Source organism: Drosophila obscura, unplaced genomic scaffold, assembly GCF_018151105.1.
Source record: "Drosophila obscura isolate BZ-5 IFL unplaced genomic scaffold, ASM1815110v1 contig_188, whole genome shotgun sequence".
NCBI classification, from domain to species: domain Eukaryota; kingdom Metazoa; phylum Arthropoda; class Insecta; order Diptera; family Drosophilidae; genus Drosophila; species Drosophila obscura.
Genome location: NW_024542776.1, coordinates 953634 through 971200, shown reverse-complemented (window position 1 = coordinate 971200; position 17567 = coordinate 953634). Strand labels below are relative to the sequence as shown.

Genomic DNA, 17567 nt, shown 5'->3' with positions numbered 1-17567 from the left:
TTAAATGAATTACACTTAATTACTTAGAGTACGACCCTAGCTAAGTATTATTGCTGGGTGGGGAGGACTCTTTGCCGGAGTCGTGTATGGCTAGTGTGCCAAGTTAAAGACTGCGCAAGTCTATTAGGATGGGCTTGAAGCTTGGCTGATACTTTGCTTTCCCTTTGGCAATTTCATCTTTAAATGATCCTACAATTAAGTCTTTATGGATATTTTCATTCCGTATGTACCATGGTGCCCCAGTGATAGTTCTTAGTATCTTCGATTGAGCTCTCTGGATTATTTCTAAATTACTAACGCAAGCTTTTTCCCATAGCTCGGAGCCGTATGTCCAGATGGGTTTGAGAACTGCATTGTACAAAAGTATTTTATACACCAGTTTTAGTGGTAAACGGGTGTTTATTAGCCAATGTAGATTACTAGCTTTAAATTGAAGCAGATTTCTCTTCGCTTCGATGTGTTTACGCCAAGTAATTGCTTAATTGAATCACCAAAAGTTTAATTATTTTATACTCTTCTTGTAGCAAAAAGAGCTGCTTATACGTAAACAGTTTCGTGAGACTTGCAAAACGCAAACGAAACAATACAAACGTTACAAGGCTCAAGTTCTGCAAACGACACCAAAAGAACAACAGAAAGAAGTTATCAAACAGCTGAAAGAGGAAAAGCATCGGAAGCTTACGCTGTTAGGTGAACAGGTCAGTAAACAGCTTTAGCCAAACAATCATCTAAATAATGCTGTCAATTTGATTACAGTATGAACAAAGTATTGCGGATATGTTTCAAAGTCAAAGCTATAAACTGGATGAAAGTCAAGTGATCGAGTGCCAACGTACTAATGAGCAATTGGAATACGAACTGGATATGCTGACCGCATATCAAAACAAGAACAAGAAACAAGCACAGGAACAGAGGGATCGTGAGCGTCGTGAGTTGGAGAATCGTGTCAGCGTACGGCGTGGGCTCCTCGAGAACAAGGTTCGCAAAACTAACAACACTTATCCACATTCATCTGTTATTTGTACCTATACCTGTATCTGCACTTGTAGATGGATGCCGAGTTGCAACAATTCAATCAGGAACGCGCCGAGCGCTTGCGCATGAAACATGAAAAGCATTCTAGAGAATTGGAAGCATTTGATAATGAATCACTTGCTTTAGGTTTCAGGTAATAATTTTTTTGGTTGTTAATAATCGATTTCATGCTGAATGCATTCATCCATTCACCATAAATCTCGATCTTGCAGCACTTTATCGCTTACTGAGGTATCCCGTGAAGCCTATCCAGATGACGAAGCAAGTCTCTCTGGATCTATGATTAGTTTAGCTCATAGCAATAGTTCAACAAGCTTTCCAGCTGGTTCGCTATAGCATAGACAACATCAACAATGGAAATCAGAAAAGGCGTTAATAAATATGAACTATTTAAATTTTATTACAGTTATAAAGCAAACACAAAAACAACAGCATAAATGAAATCCGACATGAGTAGCAATATCTGCAGATAACACTGTAAAAATAACACAAAAAACAATATTGGCAAATGTTGTTTTGTAGTGACTAAAATCACAATATAATGATTGGAAAAAAAACTACTTTTTAATAATTACAAAAGGCAGAAGCTGGAATAGTTTTGTATTAAAATGAAATCGATTAAAGAAAACATCAACAGAAATAAATTTAAAAAATCACACAACCGTAATAAAATTAGAAAACTTAGCTGCATGATAATAAACTTAAGCTCAAACGTCAACCACAAATAATAAAACAAGCTGAAAACAAAAATCAAACACGCAAACAAAGAACAAGTAAAAAATAATTTATCCAAAGTTTAAAAGCTATTTAGATTACCAGAAAATTGAATCAATTACTAATTTTTTGTTACCCATTTCGGTTTTTTTTACACTATACAAATTTAAATATAATTATGTGTGCGTATTTATTGTATCGCTCGTTATTCACCCCATCAGATTGCCGTTGCATTTCAATGTTTTGAATTGTAAATGTTTGAATGAATTGAAATCATTATAATTAGCCTGGAAAAAAACGGACTTTTTGCATGTTATGTTCAATGTTTGACAATTACATATTTTTTCATTTGGCTGGTTACAAGAAGTTTTGTGGCCAAATTTTGTATAGAGGGAAGGCAAAAAGGTTAGTTTATTTATCATTTATTTTTGTTTTAACAAAAAAGATATTAAATACATAACCTAAATATTCTTATTTTAGAGTTAATGCAAAGTGCTTAGTCAAAACAATAAAAATTGTATAGAAAATTACACCGTATAAATGTTTAATTATTAAAGGAACTATATTTTTGGGGAAATATATTGATTTAGTCATTGATTTGAATGCACACGAATCACACACACACACACTCATTCGAGACAACCATACAACAAAGTGAAGAAATGAAAACTAACTATATATATATTTTAAAATGAATTATAATAATACAGTTTCCAGTGAATTATTTAAAATGCAAAACGATTACGCAGCCCTACAAATTTTCCGTTAGTAATTATTTAAATTACATAGAATACAAATAAATTTTATTAATGAGAATTGGATGAAATTTTGGACGTACAGACACAAAAATACAGATGAGTATGATATTTTAGATATGATGATCTTGATTATTATTTTGGAGGTGTATTACATCCAACTACATAGCTTGATAGGTACTTTTGTATGTATAGATCCACCAGATTTACATACAAGAAAGAAAATATAAAAATGAGAGTAAAAAAGATAGAACATGGGGAACTCAAAACATATGTAATATTTTCTATATCTTTAAAATTTATTAATTTTATATTATATTATCTTATTATTATATAAAAATAAATTGTATTTTTGCATTTATGGAAGGAAAAAACACAAACTAATTTTATGCACGTCGATGTCTATAAAATACCACATATTTAAAAATACACAAGCATTTCTCAATTTTGGTCAGTGGGGCTGTTTCTTAAAAATATCAAAAGCGACTGCTAGTTTTCAATGCTAGTTCTGGCAGTCTGAGCAGCTGAACATATGAGTGCTAGTTAATTATTTACCGTTTTAACAAAAAGAACCTCAGATCTATTCGTAATAATTAAATACTGAAAGAGAGGGAACGTGTGAGTCGTTTCTGTGGACGCGACTCTACTTTTATACCCGTACTCAGTCAGTATATAAATTTGTGAGCTTATGATTTATGTAGAATTAAAAAGTATTTTACATTTTAAAATTTTTTGCTACATCTGTTATCTACATCTACAATGTCGATTACACATCTGAAATGTAGATTGTATGTATAATGTAGATTTTACATCTCCTCGGCAAAGGTGGCGAATTGCAAAGAGCAGTGTGTGCAAGCGAGAAAGAGAATAAGTATAACAAGAATAGCATCAGCGGCGCTGGAGGAGGTGGGGGAAGCAACTCAAAATTAATTTCTTCATTCCGGCGATCTGATTTAGATTCGACAATCTGGTAGATATCGTCATTCGCGACGATACTGAGTCTTTAGCTTTATCGTATCTTTAAAATTGAGGCTGTCACAGATTTACGGCAGGGGGGAAATTTTGAAAAACAATTGTTGCAGTGTGATATCACATGAGTCTGGAAACAAAATTTGTTTGCTCTAGCTCTTATAGTCTCTGAAAACATATACTCCTCTTTGAGTAAACATTTTTTATAGAGACGCTTGATAAACAAAAAAGTCTCAGCAGTCGTTTTTATCCCATCAGTACTCTATGATAAGGTCATCCGGCTCTCCTGTAAATTCAAACAAATGATCTTGTTCTTTAATTTCAAAACTATCTCGATTACATCTGAACGAAGTTTTTTTTTCTTTGTTTGTGGCGAAGAGGTACCTTCCCTCCCTAATACCACAAACTAGCTTCGGAATATATATTGTAAGGAAAGTACTAATCAAGTAGATCGAATGTACTGGGTATATATTGGGTTGTCAGGCCTTTCAGTCAGTTGGAGCTTACAGTTTGTTCGGAACAAAACCTAAATTCTCTCGGAAATAAAGCCTTCCTAAATAATAACGAGAAGGAACGTGCGAGTCGCTTCTGGGGACGCGACTTTACTTGTACCCGTACTCAGTCAGTATATACATTTTTGAGCATATGATTTTTTAGAATATTAGAATAAAAAAAAAAAATTTTACATTTTACATTTTTTGCTAGGTCTGTTATCTACATCTACATATATTTTGTATATTATACATCTAACATGTAGATTATACATGTTCCATTTAGATTCTACATCTCCTCCGCTAGGGGTTGCTCGCGCACTGAACGCGGAAGAGTGTGCGAGCGAGAAAGAGATAGGTAGCGGGTCGTTGTCAGGAGGGGGCAGGGGAAGCAACTGAAAATTAATTTCTTCATTCTGGCTATAATTATGATCCGATCTGATTCAGATTCAGCAATCTGACAGATATGGGCATTGTCTACGATACTGCGTTTTTAGTTTTATCGCATCTTTAAAAATGTGCCTGCCACAGATTTTCGTCCTTTTTCGTGGGCGGAAGGGGGCGGGGCGAAATTTTGAAATACACTTGTAGCAGTGTGACATCACATGAGTCTGGAAACCAAATTTGGTTGCCCTAGCTCTTATAGTCTCTGAGATCTAGGCGCTCAACAAGACAGACAGACATGGCTATATCGACTCGGCTATTGATGCTGATCAAGAATATATATACTTTATGGGGTCGGAAACGTTTCCTTCTCTGCGTTACACACATCCACTTTTACCACAAATCTAATATACCCCTTAACTCTTTTTTGAGTACGGGTATAAAAACGAGAAGGAACGTGTGAGTCGGACGCGACTCTACTTTTATACCCGTACTCAGTCACTATATACATTTTTGAGCTTATGATTTTATGTAGAATTAAAAAAAAAATTATATTTTACATTTTTTAGCTACATCTGTTATCTACATCTACAATGTATATTCTACATCTAACATGTAGATTCTACATATACCATTTAGATTCTGAATCTTCTTCGCCAGCGGGCACTCCCGTATATAACGAGGCAGAGTGTGCGAGAAAGAGAATGAGTATTATGATCCGATCTGATTCAGATTCGGCAATCTGGTAGATATGGTCGTTCTCTACGATACTGCATAGGGCGGAAGGGGTCGGGGCGAAATTTTGAAATACACTTGTATCAGTGTGATATCACATGAGTCTGGAAACAAAAGTTGGTTGCTCATCAAGACGGACAGACGGACGGACGACTTTATGGGGTCGGAAAAGGTTCCTTCTCACATCCACTTTTACCACAAATGCAATATACCCCTTAAATCTTTTTCAGTACGGGTATAAAAACTCTGCCTCCGTTTCTCAATCTTGAATACGAATCGTAAAAACGTAACAATATTTATGTATGTATGTTTTTAATATACAATTTATAAATATGTAAATGGTTTCTTTGCTAACATTTTTATGAAAATTAGCTTATATAATAAATATACTTATTTTGATGCATTTCAATTTATTATAAATATAATGTATGAATAGGCGTCATAAACGAAAAATATATCGAAACCTAAGGAAAACTAATAAAAATTTTTAACTACATTAAAAGCTTATTTTTAAGGGTCCGGTTGCGTATTGGTCATGCATGTATCCAAACATAGTCGATAAGTGGTCATGCACGATAACTTGAAGCGTCGCGTTCAGGCGCTTATCAGGCTATCAAGAAATGTGTTCTTGTTAATGATATTGGTGGTTGCGATCAGAAAGTCCACATTGTTATCCTCCTGGTCGGCTAAAAACCGCAGGGCAGCAATCTCCGCGAACGTGCATCCTCCTACGAAGCAGACCAGTACAACTCGCGGAACATGCAGCAGCGAGCCCTCACTGACTGTGGAGCCTGCATGCCGACCGCCTATTCCGATTAGTTGCGCTTGAAAGTCCTCAAAGGTCGGCCCATGCAGATTGTTAATCTGACTCTTCAGTGTCTGCCAGCCAAGCGGCTTTAAAGAAAGTTCCACCAGGCGAGCGGTCAGCGGAGCATAGAAGCTATGCACATAGCTTATGTCCTTCGGATCTACCTCGACATTATCCTCCACGGTTAGATGTAGCGTCTGCAAGGATTAAACAAACGAAAATTTAATGGTATTTTTGTTTCGATTTTGAAGTTGCGAGAGTTATTTGTTCAATATGAGCTTTCTTTCCTCTCCCATCATCACGCCGTTTGATCTCGCTTTCTTTCGACAGAAGGCTGCATGAGGCAGTGTGTAAGCGAGAGAAAAAATGAGTAGCGCTGCATCGTTGGAAGGGTAGCGCAGCTACTGCAAATAAATTTCATCCGATCCAGATTCTGCAATCTAAGATATAGGGTTTGTTTTCACTATTATGCACTTTTGGTTTTCTTGTATTTTTGAAATTGTCGATTTCACTAATTATACCCGTACTCAAAAAGAGTTAGGGGTATATTAGATTTGTGGTAAAAGTGGATGTGTGTAACGCAGAGAAGGAAACGTTTCCGACCCCATAAAGTATATATATTCTTGATCAGCATCAATAGCCGAGTCGATAGAGCCATGTCTGTCTGTCTTGTTGAGCGCCTAGATCTCAGAGACTATAAGAGCTAGGGCAACCAAATTTGGTTTCCAGACTCATGTGATATCCCACTGCTACAAGTGTATTTCAAAATTTCGCCCCGCCCCCTTCCGCCCCCACAAAGAACGAAAATCTGTGCCAGGCACATTTTTAAAGATACGATAAAACTAAAAACGCAGTATCGTAGAGAATGCCCATATCTACCAGATTGCCGAATCTGAATCAGATCGGATCATAATTATAGCCAGAATGAAGAAATTAATTTTCAGTTGCTTCCCCTGCCCCCTCCAGCCCACGACAACGCAACGCAACTCACTTTCCATCTCGCTCGCACACTCTGCCGCGTTCAGTGCGCGAGCAACCCCTAGCGGAGGAGATGTAGAATATGAATGGTACATGTATAATCTACATGTTAGATGTAGAATATACATAATATATGTAGATGTAGATAACAGATGTAGCAAAAAAATTTAAAATGTAAAATTTTTTTTGTAATGCTAAAATTCTAAAAAATCATATGTTCAAAAATGTAAATACTGACTGAGTACGGGTATAAGTAGAGTCGCGTCTTTAGAAGCGACTCACACGTTCCTTCTCGTTTTTGTACTGATTTTGGTTGATATAGCTCTAATAGTCTCTGAGATCTAGTCGCTTATTGGGACGGACAGAAAAACATAGCTTCATCGAATCCGCTATTGATGCTGATATACATAATATACTTAATACAATATACATATTTTATAGGGTCGGAAATTTTTTTTCACTTCTACCACAAATCTAATATATCCCTAAACTCTTCGAGTACCGGGTATAAAAATCTTCCTGACTGCGAACAATTTTTTCAATGAAATATAGCTTCTAAAAATACTTATTAATCGCTAAGTGATTCCTAAAAAAAAAAAATTACTACAAAAACATTTCTCCAGAAAATAATTCTAAAGAACACATTTGTTTTAGCACATTAAAACCTCAATTAAGTGACAATTGACAAAAAATTCCAAGTTGTATGAACAAATAATTTTGGAATAGAACAAAGATAGTCCAAATTCAACATTATATGATATTTCTAAGATTATTTAAATATAATATCTATGATTTATGATTTATTAAATCATTCCAAGATTTTTAAAATTTTTATTTAAAAGCAAGTTTTAGGCTACTTGTAAAACACGAACTCCAAAGAAAGTAAAATTTTTTTTCAATTTTATTATTATTATTAATTATAGTAGCTATAGTTTTCAAATTATATATGTTTAAAGTTTGTCGTCTGTTCGACGCATACATCACGAGTGTGTGGGAGAGAGAGTAAAATTGATTTCTTCCTTCTGGCTATAATATTGATCTGATCTGATCTATGTCGGTAACCTGGTAGAAACAAACAACGTCAAACATGATAGACGGACAGAAAAACAGACAGACAGAGCGGGCTTAGCTACCCCCTTCCAACGCTTACTCACAAATTCTGCCTCGTAGAGTGTGCGCTATATGGGAAAGGAGAACGAGCTAGTATAATTTGTATTCAATTTGTAATACGGTGGGATCTTGGGGAAAAAGGTTGTGTTTCATTAAATATTCAAGTCCAAGAATTATCGATTATGGACTTAAGAATATCCATCAATAATATCAAGACGTCTCTTTCTCACCTTTCTTAGTACAGCATATGCCCGTGAATCTGTCTGCGGGTGTAGTAGGCCGGCCATCTCTAGGTTACTGAAGCTGAGTAATTTTTCAAGACCATAGACCTGGGCAACCTCACGTTTGTAGTGGATGAGCAGCTTATCCTTGAAACCGGAGGCGGCGGCACACTGCAAGCAAATAAGGCGCATCACGTTGCGTATATCGGCCTTACTGGCTATTTTATCCTCGATGTACGCACTGGGCTTGTCAATGTCGGCGCAGACCATGAACTCTTGTTCAGCAGCCAGATCGTCTGTGAAGGTGGCGGCATTCACCTGTTCGTGGATAAGGCCGGCTATGGCCGTATGCTCTGAGGTGGACTTCTTCTGGGCCATCAGCTGGGGTAACACGTTCTCCACGAAACTCTTGATCTCCTGTACGGTCTTGTCCTGTGACGTGGCGTGCATCTGGGTGTGGATCTCCCTGGCTTTGCGGGCAAGCAGTTTGGTTACTTCGTTGAAGTTTTTGTTACGCAGCTCCGCATACAGCTGCTCCCCAGAGTGCACCAAGATGGTTTTCATTTTCGAAGTCTCGGGAAAGTGTTCATCAGGTTTACGGCCATCTGCTGTCTTATCTGAGGGAAAAAACTCGGCTGGGAGGGTAAGCTTGTTTTGCCGAATGCCGTAGAACTCGTCGATGAGGCCCTCATAAGTAAGCTGTGTGGCCAAGGGGCTGAGCAGGTCGATGCCCCTATCCAGCAGTATCAACTGATCGATGGCGCCTTTGTCGCCATTGTATACCGACTTCTCCTCTATTCCCAGATGTTTGGCGTGATCCCAAACGCGTTGAGCCTGGGCACCCTTTCCGTAGATCTTTGGAATGCGGCCATAAAGACGCTGCAACTGAACGAGACCAATAGCAACCTGGTACAGAGAGCTTGTGTCGCCATCGATGCTTACGTCGCGATAGGCATTAGGTATCTCCATTGTCACCACATCCGCATCTAGCGGAAGAAAGCTCCAGGACAGCTCATCAATGCAACCGAAACTGCTGATCACGCCTTTGTTCTGCAGCTGGTTAACGCATAGGCAAGATCGTCGTGGCGCAAAAAGAATATGGAACTGGCGCCGACCGACTTGATCATTAGATTTGACGTGACCCACCAGTTGATCCATAAGCGAGATCCTCGGTCGCAGAATGTAGACGATGTTTCTGATATCATTGGGCAAGACCAAGTCCGGCTTGAGAGCTACACTCCTAATGGTTCGCTCACTAAAGAGTTTTGGCTTCGTTACAAGCTCGAACGGCCCAATCATTGCCTCATCAAGCACGATGATTATTGAACCCTCGATCCGGTCCAGGTGTTGTACAAGCTCACGGTAAGCGGCCTCCTGCAGAAGTTGGAGGTTAAAACGTTGACCCTGACTCCTCAGATAGGGAAACATGGCGTTGTCTCTATGTGGTGTTGTGTTCGTATTTGTGTAATTATTGTGTCATTAATATTGTGTATTCGAGTCAATTCTATGACAAAGCTTTGCCGTCTACGCAGATGAAGATTTTCAATAAGTATTTTCAACAAGCATCCTGAATGAAAATCAATGAATGCATACATGTTCCTAAACCGTGACTACTAGCAAACATGAAAGTATTTAAAAGTATTTGTGATTTATTAATGGTACTTCACTAATGGTCGTATTCCACTAAGATTCAATACTGGTATAAGCCCAGTAGCTAGATAAACTAAATATTTTGTCGAAAACTAGTGGCCAGCTGTACAGTCGCTACGGGAACATTGTTTTGTTCGTTGTTTTTGTATGAGAGCATGCAAAAATATATTATTTGATCAACGAAGAAAGGGCCGCCAAGATTAGGTAAATCCATACTGTCGGTATAGAAATGCAAACATGTTTTTTGTATTCATATAAATTATTATGAAGGGTATACAATTAATTAATTATAAAATCCATAATCGGTATTCATAATACTGCACTAATTAAATTAAATAATTAAAACTAAATTTTTCTTCATTATTTCACTTTTCTAGCCGGTTTGTGTGTATATGTTTTTGTGGATAAAAGATACAATAATTCATTATTTCGCTCGAGCCGAAAATATACCATCGGTTGCTCCTCAGTAACTATCGGTTTTCGGCTCTGAGTACCCGTCTGCTTATGGGAAATGCAGTCAGAGCGCGCTGTCGTTCCATATGAGCTGGGAGCAGCGATTAGTCGGTTCTTTTACTTTGCGGATACAATTTTGTTCGCTTGGTGGCTGTGTTTTGCTGGAAAACATCATTTTGTATCAAGTTGTGTCTCAGTTGTTCGACTGAAAGCCATTAGACGTTATTAGAGACGGCTACGAACAATAATGTTGCATTTTAGTTCTCATGCTATCCCTCTCTACGCAGCAAAGTTGGCTAGTAGTGGTTAGACATTAGACTTTGCAAGCCACCAAGCCAGCAAAAAGTACCGATTAATCCCTGCTCCCAGCCACTAACCATACAGTATATAGATGTGCCAGTTCATACAACGAAAGGGGCGCAGCTGAGGTTTCTGTCCCAGCACCCCCAGGTCTTCGGCTAGGGTGCTGGGACCATTCGGCTGTGGTGCTGAGACGTTCGGGTTGTGGGCCTGAGACGTTCGGCATTTTTTCGACATGTTCGATTCATGACGAGATGCGAAAGCAAGCCGAGAATTGCAAGTGTGTGTGTGTGTTCGCAGACACGACCAAATATTTATGAATTCTTATTTTCCGAAACCGTTTTGAGTTTGTTTTGAGTTTCGTTTCCAGGTTGCGTAAATGTGTGTGTGTCATGTATTCACATACTGTGATTGTGTGTGGGCTCTACAATTTTTTGCCGCTTGAATTTGTTTTTCGTTTTGTTTTGAGGGCTGATGTAGCAACGTGAGCTGGCCTGCCGCAACATAACTGAGCAATGGGTAGAGATTGACGCATATAGTTCTCTCGCTCTGACTGCATTTCGCATAAGACCATCTCTATTTTTCCAGTTAGACAGTTAGCAAAGTCTAATGTCATATAGCTATAATTCTAATGTCATAGCACTATAAAAGCCAGCTGCATACGAATATCATCGCTGATTCGGTCGAGGAAAATTTAGTTGATCTGAGTACAGTAGTACTCAGTACTCAGACGCACTAAATATTCCGTGGTCTTATGCGAAATGCAGTCAGAGCGACTGCTTTTTATTCCGTTTGGTGCCTAGTGTGACCAGAGTGGTCAAACGGCATGCTCTACGGTTACACTGTTTTGTCTTTGTTTAAGCCTAGTACTCAGATAAAAAAAAACACCTCGCGAACAGAATCAGGTTTGAAATTCGTATGAAACCGATAAGAAATTTTTTCCGGCAAAAACTGTTTTCTAGACTCTGTACGGAAGGCAGTACTCAGATCAAAAAACAAAAAGGTCGGTATATACTGGAAAAGTATCAGAAGTATTTGCTTGTTTTTTTTGTATGTTTCGACCCACCTCGAAAAAGATATTAATTTGATATCTTTTGCCAGCAAACACGAAGCAAACATTGCAATAAGAGAACAAAAAACCAAATGAAATATTTTAATAATGAAGACAAATAGAATCTAATTAATGCAGCATTATATAAAGGACAATTATATGGATATTATAATATAATATTTTTATTAATTTTCATAAGTATAAAACAAATATTGTTTTCAAAACATTTTTTATTGACGGTGTCCGGCACGGGAGGCATCGCCATCTGCTGCTGCTGATAGTCAGCCTAGGATATGCCTGGGGAAGAGCAGCCCCAGCCGAAGAAGTGCATTTTATTAACTTTAAACAAAACCAAGCAGCGGTATGAGCAGTGTAACCGTTCGGAATGCAGTGCACACCTCTGGTCATACACTGGCCGCTCGAAGAATATATGACATTTTTCTGCTGGCAAACAGTTTTTGGATCTGAGTACTAGGCTTTACAAAATTTCAAATTTTGCATTAAAGAAAGCAGTAAAATCGTATTTGCCTTAATTAAATTTAATTTGTCTTCATTATTTCACTTTTGTAGCTGGCTTGCCCATGTTTCCTTTCATTTTAATATGTTTGTGTGTATATGTGGCTTTTGGACGACGAAAGATGGAATATTTGTATGTTCCTTCCGCTTCTCAAAATAGATAGAATATATATTTGTATTTAAAAAATTGATTGGATTTAGTAGAAGCAGTCACAAATGACCACGCTTCAGTGTTTTCAAAACAGATATCCATGTTGTCAATGTTGGCCAAATTGTCATCATCCATGTCCAGCAAAATGATTACTTTGTGCAAGAATATATTTTGGTACTGAATATTCATTTTAATTATACAAGCAAACAAATTTTCCGCCGCCGCACCAAATTGTGTGCATCAGCTGTTTTTCATGGATTGTGGATGGTAGATGGTGGATGGTGCCAGTGGGAATCGGAGTTTCACATCTGTCGAAAATTCCCACCGTTCCTCATTGATGTGCTCTGTGGGAAAAGGCTATTAAGGCTTAAAGCCGAGTAGTCAGATCCAAAAACTGTTTGCTAGAAAAAAAAATGTCATATATTTTTCTAGCAGCCAGTGGTGTGACCAAAGGTGTGCACTGCATTCATTTATTTATGTCTCATGTAGTGCTTCAGTGGTTCGATTGAAATCCAGTAGACGTATCTGGAGATGGCTACGAACACGTATTTGAACTAATAGCCTTTTCACACTGGGGACCATCCACCATCCATTTCTGGGATGGTCCGTAAGGATTTGCCGTTCCGAAAATTTCCCAGTTATTCCACCATCCATCTGGGATGCTCCTAATTCTCACGTTTCAGTGCGGTATTTTTTCGATAATTGTCAAATGCAACCATATTTCACAACAAAAAATCGGAGATCACTACGAAAATGAAAACAATGACAGACAGGAAAATATAAAAATAAAACAAAATAACCCCGTCAGAACTCACATAGCACGCAAAAAATAAAAATATATCAAATATCAGCTGCAGGTGGTTTTATTTCGATGTGACATCTATCTAACATAAAAATTAAGTGATGAAATTAATTTACATATATGTATATACATATATTATGGATGATTTTATTGCATTATTACCAATTGCACCAGGCACTGACGAAACCCAATTTCTTCAAATGCTTGGACACACTCGTCAATTTTCTCTGAAGTGAGATAGTTTTTGGACATGTATTCCTCTGAGAATTCGTTGATGAATGCTCTGCAAAACTCATGCAGGATATTGCAGACGCTGTTGGCTGACACTCCGAAAAACACTCTTCTCAGAAGAAGATCCCAAAGTATATAAAGATATGGCGATACGCTTCTCCAGAGGAATTGCAGCTCGGCAGTTTGTGTCCTTCTTCCGTAGCACTTCCAAGCGAGTAACCAACAGAGAAAAGCAGGATCTCTCTATCCTAAAACTTTCCTTAAAAAACGCCTCGTTGTTTTCGGGTACATCCTTCTCCCAAAATGTACCGAACCGCTTCTGAAAAACATAACATATATATTTGTACTTTAAACATTGGTTGCATTTATTAGAAGCACTCACAAATGACCACAACCTTCCGGGCTTCAGTGTTTTCAAAACAGATATCCATTCTATTATCTCCTCCTCGTCAAAGTTATCCTCATCATCATCGTCCATGTCCAACAACATGATTAGCTTGTGCAAGAATATGTTTTGCTGCTGAATCACATTCACGACCATTGAAATGTTATTTATATTCATTTTAATTAAAGTAAACAAATTTTCACCGCACGCAATTGTGAGCAACAGCTGTTTCTCATGGATGGTGGATGGTGGATGGTGTCAATGTGAATCGGTGTTTCACATCTTTCAAAAATTCCCACCGTTCCCCCAGGATGAACTCAGTGTGCAGAGAGTATAAGAGATGTATCTTGTCTCAGGACTAGACTTAACAGCTTTCAATTTAAGTGTAGCGGAATACGACCATATGATCGTCGATACATACGATGTATGTATCGTATCGACTTCATAAAAATAAAATACCAACAGCACCACCGGCGTTTTGGAAGACATTTGATATGATTTTGCAACAAAAAACAAAACTAGAAGAGTCCACTCAATTCTAGCTCAAGCGCAAATGACTGCGTTAGTGCAATTGCTGGTATTGGAAGTGTTGTAATTTTTACTGCTGCTTTATGAATTATAACAACAGTTCGCCCACTCCATTATGAGCAAAGTTGATCTAGTGCGTGGGGTACTACACAATCTCATTATCGAGTCGCAGTAAGTAAATTGAATCTCACCGAGCGCACATCTGCCAATTGCGCAATTTATCTCAAAGTATTTTCTGAATTCCAAAACAATTTTTTTTATAGAACTCCATACACGCCAGACATCATTGTGAGACATTTTCGTGCCACACACGAGCACCGTCTCTCATCTAATGAGCTTCTGCATTTACTGGCAACCATTAGCCAAAAGCGTCCAAACTTTCAAACAGTGATCACAGAGGTCACCCAATTACTTAAGTCGTCAGCATTTCAATATAATTCATTGGGAGTCTAGGTTTTCACATTCCCTTTCTTTCAGGAAGGATCCTATGTACGCTCTGCTTGTGTTCGTCGAGCGATTTAGCTGCGAGGATTTCGCTGGTAGCCACTTAAAGATTGAAATGCCATCACCAACCATTCAGAGCAGTACTGGCTCTCCGGTCAGTGCCTCGTCTTCGCTGAGCTTGGTTCAATGTGCGTCGACTGACAATAGTGCAATACATACATTGTCGCAAAGCATTCCCACATCGACTCCAATGAATTATCGTAGAATCGAAAGTTTCCCAGTCCTCTCCACTGGGGGATTATTTGGACGACGCAACCAGAATCTAAAACTGTACCATCAGAAGCAGAAAAAGGATCCAGAGCGCGCCGATTTGAGTGTGGTTAGAGCGAACTATCTAAATCTTCTCTAGATTCTAATCAAAATCCATATATTTTGAATTCAGATCAAAGAGCGCGTGCGGATGGCAGTTTCCAGCAGTTCTCTGAGTAGCTACCGTCCGCCTGGAAGCACAGAAGTTGGTTCGACGAAGTCATCCGTCAGCACAAAGCCTAGTAGCTGCCTTCTAACGGCGGTGACATGCTTGCCGGATGAGTATCGCACGAACATGCTCTGGGATTACTGCAAAGTAGACGGAAACAACATGGTGCAGCCGGAGCTTGGTGCCCTGCCTTTGGAAAGCCAGCAGAAAGTCCTTCTAAGAGAGCTGCTCCATTGTCTGTGTGGCACCCGAGGAAACTTTATTGTCCCTTTGCCGCCAGATGTGAACAGTGCAGGCATTGCCAAATATGAAACAAATTTCACTATCCATGCGCACCTGGATAAATCGCTTACAGAGCTTCTGCAGGATATCCTTCCCCTGGCATCGTACTTTATAGGCATCCAAAAGATGATGGCGGCCACTGATGGCCACGGGCAGGTCATTAACTCTCTTAATGCGGCTCTCCAAGATCTAACCCACGATTTCTACGTAAGTGTATGCAGTACGAAATCTTTTCACACCACAAAAAAAAATGATATTTCATGGATTATATCTTTAGGTTCTGGTTGTACAATCTGAGCAGGAACTGCAGCAGCAGCAGTTGACGGTTCAGAAGCTTCTGTACTACTTAAAGCCGACCATTTGGGTGATGGAGGAGATATGGACGACTTTGGTGGATGTGCAACTAAAAAAGTTCCAGGGGGCTGCAGTGCTCACGCATCTACACGGGCGGATAAAGCGGCTGGAGGGGGACAGGGCGGCCCAGCAGATAATGATAAATTTGACGCATCAGGCAGCCGAGCCGTACATGCGAATGCTGCAACTTTGGATTCAAAAAGGAGTTATTGTTGACCGCAACCATGAGTTTCTGGTGGAGGACAACGAGGTCGTCCACCAAGGCGAGCTGCCCGAACACTATTCGGACGATTATTGGGAAAAGCGCTACACAGTGCGTCGCGATCGGATCCCTTCCTTCCTGGACAAGTACTCTGACAAGATACTGCGAACCGGCAAGTACTTAAATGTGATCCGACAGTGCGGAAAGCGAGTGATGCCCACTCAGCAAATGGAGCTCCAGCTTGATCCAACCAACGAGCGACACGTGTATGTAATCAACGACGCCTACTACTTTGCCGCCCGCATGCTGCTTGACGTACTACTCACGGAAAACGACCTTATGGGGCATCTGCAGTCAGTAAAAAACTATTTGTTGCTGAACCAGGGCGACTTCACCATGCAATTTATGGACGCCTGTGAGGACGAGCTATCTAAGAATGTAGACCTGGTGCTGCCCATGACCCTGGAGAATCTGCTCGGTCTAACATTAAGACTTTCTTCGGCCCGCAATGATCCCTACAAAGATGACCTGCACTGCGAGCTCCTCACCTACGACCTGGTTACGCAGATGTCAAAGATCATGAATCAAAAGGAAGAATACTGGCAGGCGCAGGACCGCCTAGACCTCAGTGGTCTCGAGTGCTTCGCCTTCACCTACGAGGTCAAGTGGCCTGTCTCGCTCGTCCTTAACCACATCGCTATTTCAAAGTACCAGATGCTGTTTCGACAGCTCTTCTTTTGCAAGCACGTCGAGCGTCAGCTTTGCAAGTAAGTATAAAACTTCTTCGACATTCCGTCGCTTCTTAGTCCTTGTTATTTGTTTTTGTTATTTCTTGCAGGATTTGGAAAGAGAACTCTATAGCTAAAAAGTTCTCGCCGCAGGCCGCTGAGCTGTATCGGTCGGCGTTCATTCTGCGCCAGCGCATGATGAATGCCATACAGAACCTGGAGTATTATATGATGATCGAGATCATAGAACCCAACTGGCACATATTTATCGAGAAGATGAAGAAGGTCGAGAACGTGGACAATGTACTAAGGTTGCATCAAGACTTCCTGGACTCGTGTCTAAAGAACTGCATGCTGACTGAGTCCTCGCATTTAAATCGAGCCATATTTAAGTTGTGCAAGATCTGCCTTAAGTTTTGTGATTTTATCCAGGTGAGACTGTTATTGAAGTCATTTATAAATTGGTACATACCTTTGAGTTCTTCCCGTAAATAACTGTCTTGTCCTGTCTATATATGTTCTGCTTCTCTCCTCATTTGTCTCTTTCTCTTGCTTTTTCATCTGCCTACTATAAACAAAAACTGAATATAAACCAAACACGCTTGATTCGACCTCAAAGTGCTCGCAGAGTTTTTTTCTCGACGCTGAGCTTAAGTCAATGGTCTCTGATAGCAGTGACGACAATATGGATAACTCCGACGTTGATCAGGGAGACTCGAATCGGGCACAGGTATTACGCATATATGGCTATGGAAAGCAGCTCTTACTTCGCTTGCACTTTCCTCATCTTAAATTGTGATTTTTACCCGTAC

General features: G+C 39.4%; 3 protein-coding genes across 11 annotated transcripts in view; 2 read left to right on the top strand and 1 right to left on the bottom strand.

Annotated features, from left to right (window-relative positions):
* LOC111080910 (serine/threonine-protein kinase Tao) overlaps positions 1 to 2777 on the top strand; it is a 35259-nt gene extending 32482 nt beyond the window's left edge. For all 3 annotated transcript variants that reach the window (XM_022376763.2, XM_022376761.2, XM_022376762.2), the window contains exons 10-13: positions 525 to 698; positions 757 to 978; positions 1050 to 1168; positions 1248 to 2777. In XM_022376763.2, coding sequence (XP_022232455.1) covers positions 525 to 698; positions 757 to 978; positions 1050 to 1168; positions 1248 to 1371 — 639 coding nt within the window. In that variant the 3' untranslated portion in view covers positions 1372 to 2777. The remainder of the gene's footprint in view (positions 1 to 524; positions 699 to 756; positions 979 to 1049; positions 1169 to 1247) is intronic.
* Positions 2778 to 5469: 2692 nt separating this feature from the next.
* On the bottom strand, positions 5470 to 9816 carry LOC111080909 (vacuolar protein sorting-associated protein 33A). 2 transcript variants are annotated; one of them, XM_022376759.2, is made up of 3 exons: positions 9143 to 9816; positions 8210 to 9085; positions 5470 to 6088 (listed from the first exon to the last, which is right to left on the bottom strand). In XM_022376759.2, exons 1-3 carry the CDS (start codon positions 9626 to 9628, stop codon positions 5678 to 5680), a joined length of 1773 nt encoding a protein of 590 aa, XP_022232451.1. In that variant the 5' UTR covers positions 9629 to 9816; the 3' UTR covers positions 5470 to 5677. The 2 variants fall into 2 exon arrangements, with proteins under 2 accessions (XP_022232451.1, XP_022232450.1); XM_022376758.2 differs by having other exon boundaries at positions 5471 to 6088; positions 8210 to 9815.
* Positions 9817 to 14183: 4367 nt separating this feature from the next.
* Positions 14184 to 17567, top strand: part of LOC111080911 (gamma-tubulin complex component 2 homolog) — a 34754-nt gene continuing 31370 nt past the window's right edge. For 5 of the 6 annotated variants that reach the window (XM_041593440.1, XM_041593439.1, XM_041593442.1 and 2 more), the window contains exons 1-6: positions 14184 to 14438; positions 14531 to 14686; positions 14745 to 15090; positions 15154 to 15678; positions 15749 to 16794; positions 16866 to 17187. In XM_041593440.1, the coding sequence (XP_041449374.1) occupies positions 14383 to 14438; positions 14531 to 14686; positions 14745 to 15090; positions 15154 to 15678; positions 15749 to 16794; positions 16866 to 17187 (2451 nt within the window). In that variant the 5' untranslated portion in view covers positions 14184 to 14382. Of the gene's footprint in view, positions 14439 to 14530; positions 14687 to 14744; positions 15091 to 15153; positions 15679 to 15748; positions 16795 to 16865; positions 17188 to 17374; positions 17486 to 17567 lie in introns of all 6 variants that reach the window. The other variant, XM_041593438.1, reaches the window with a different exon arrangement.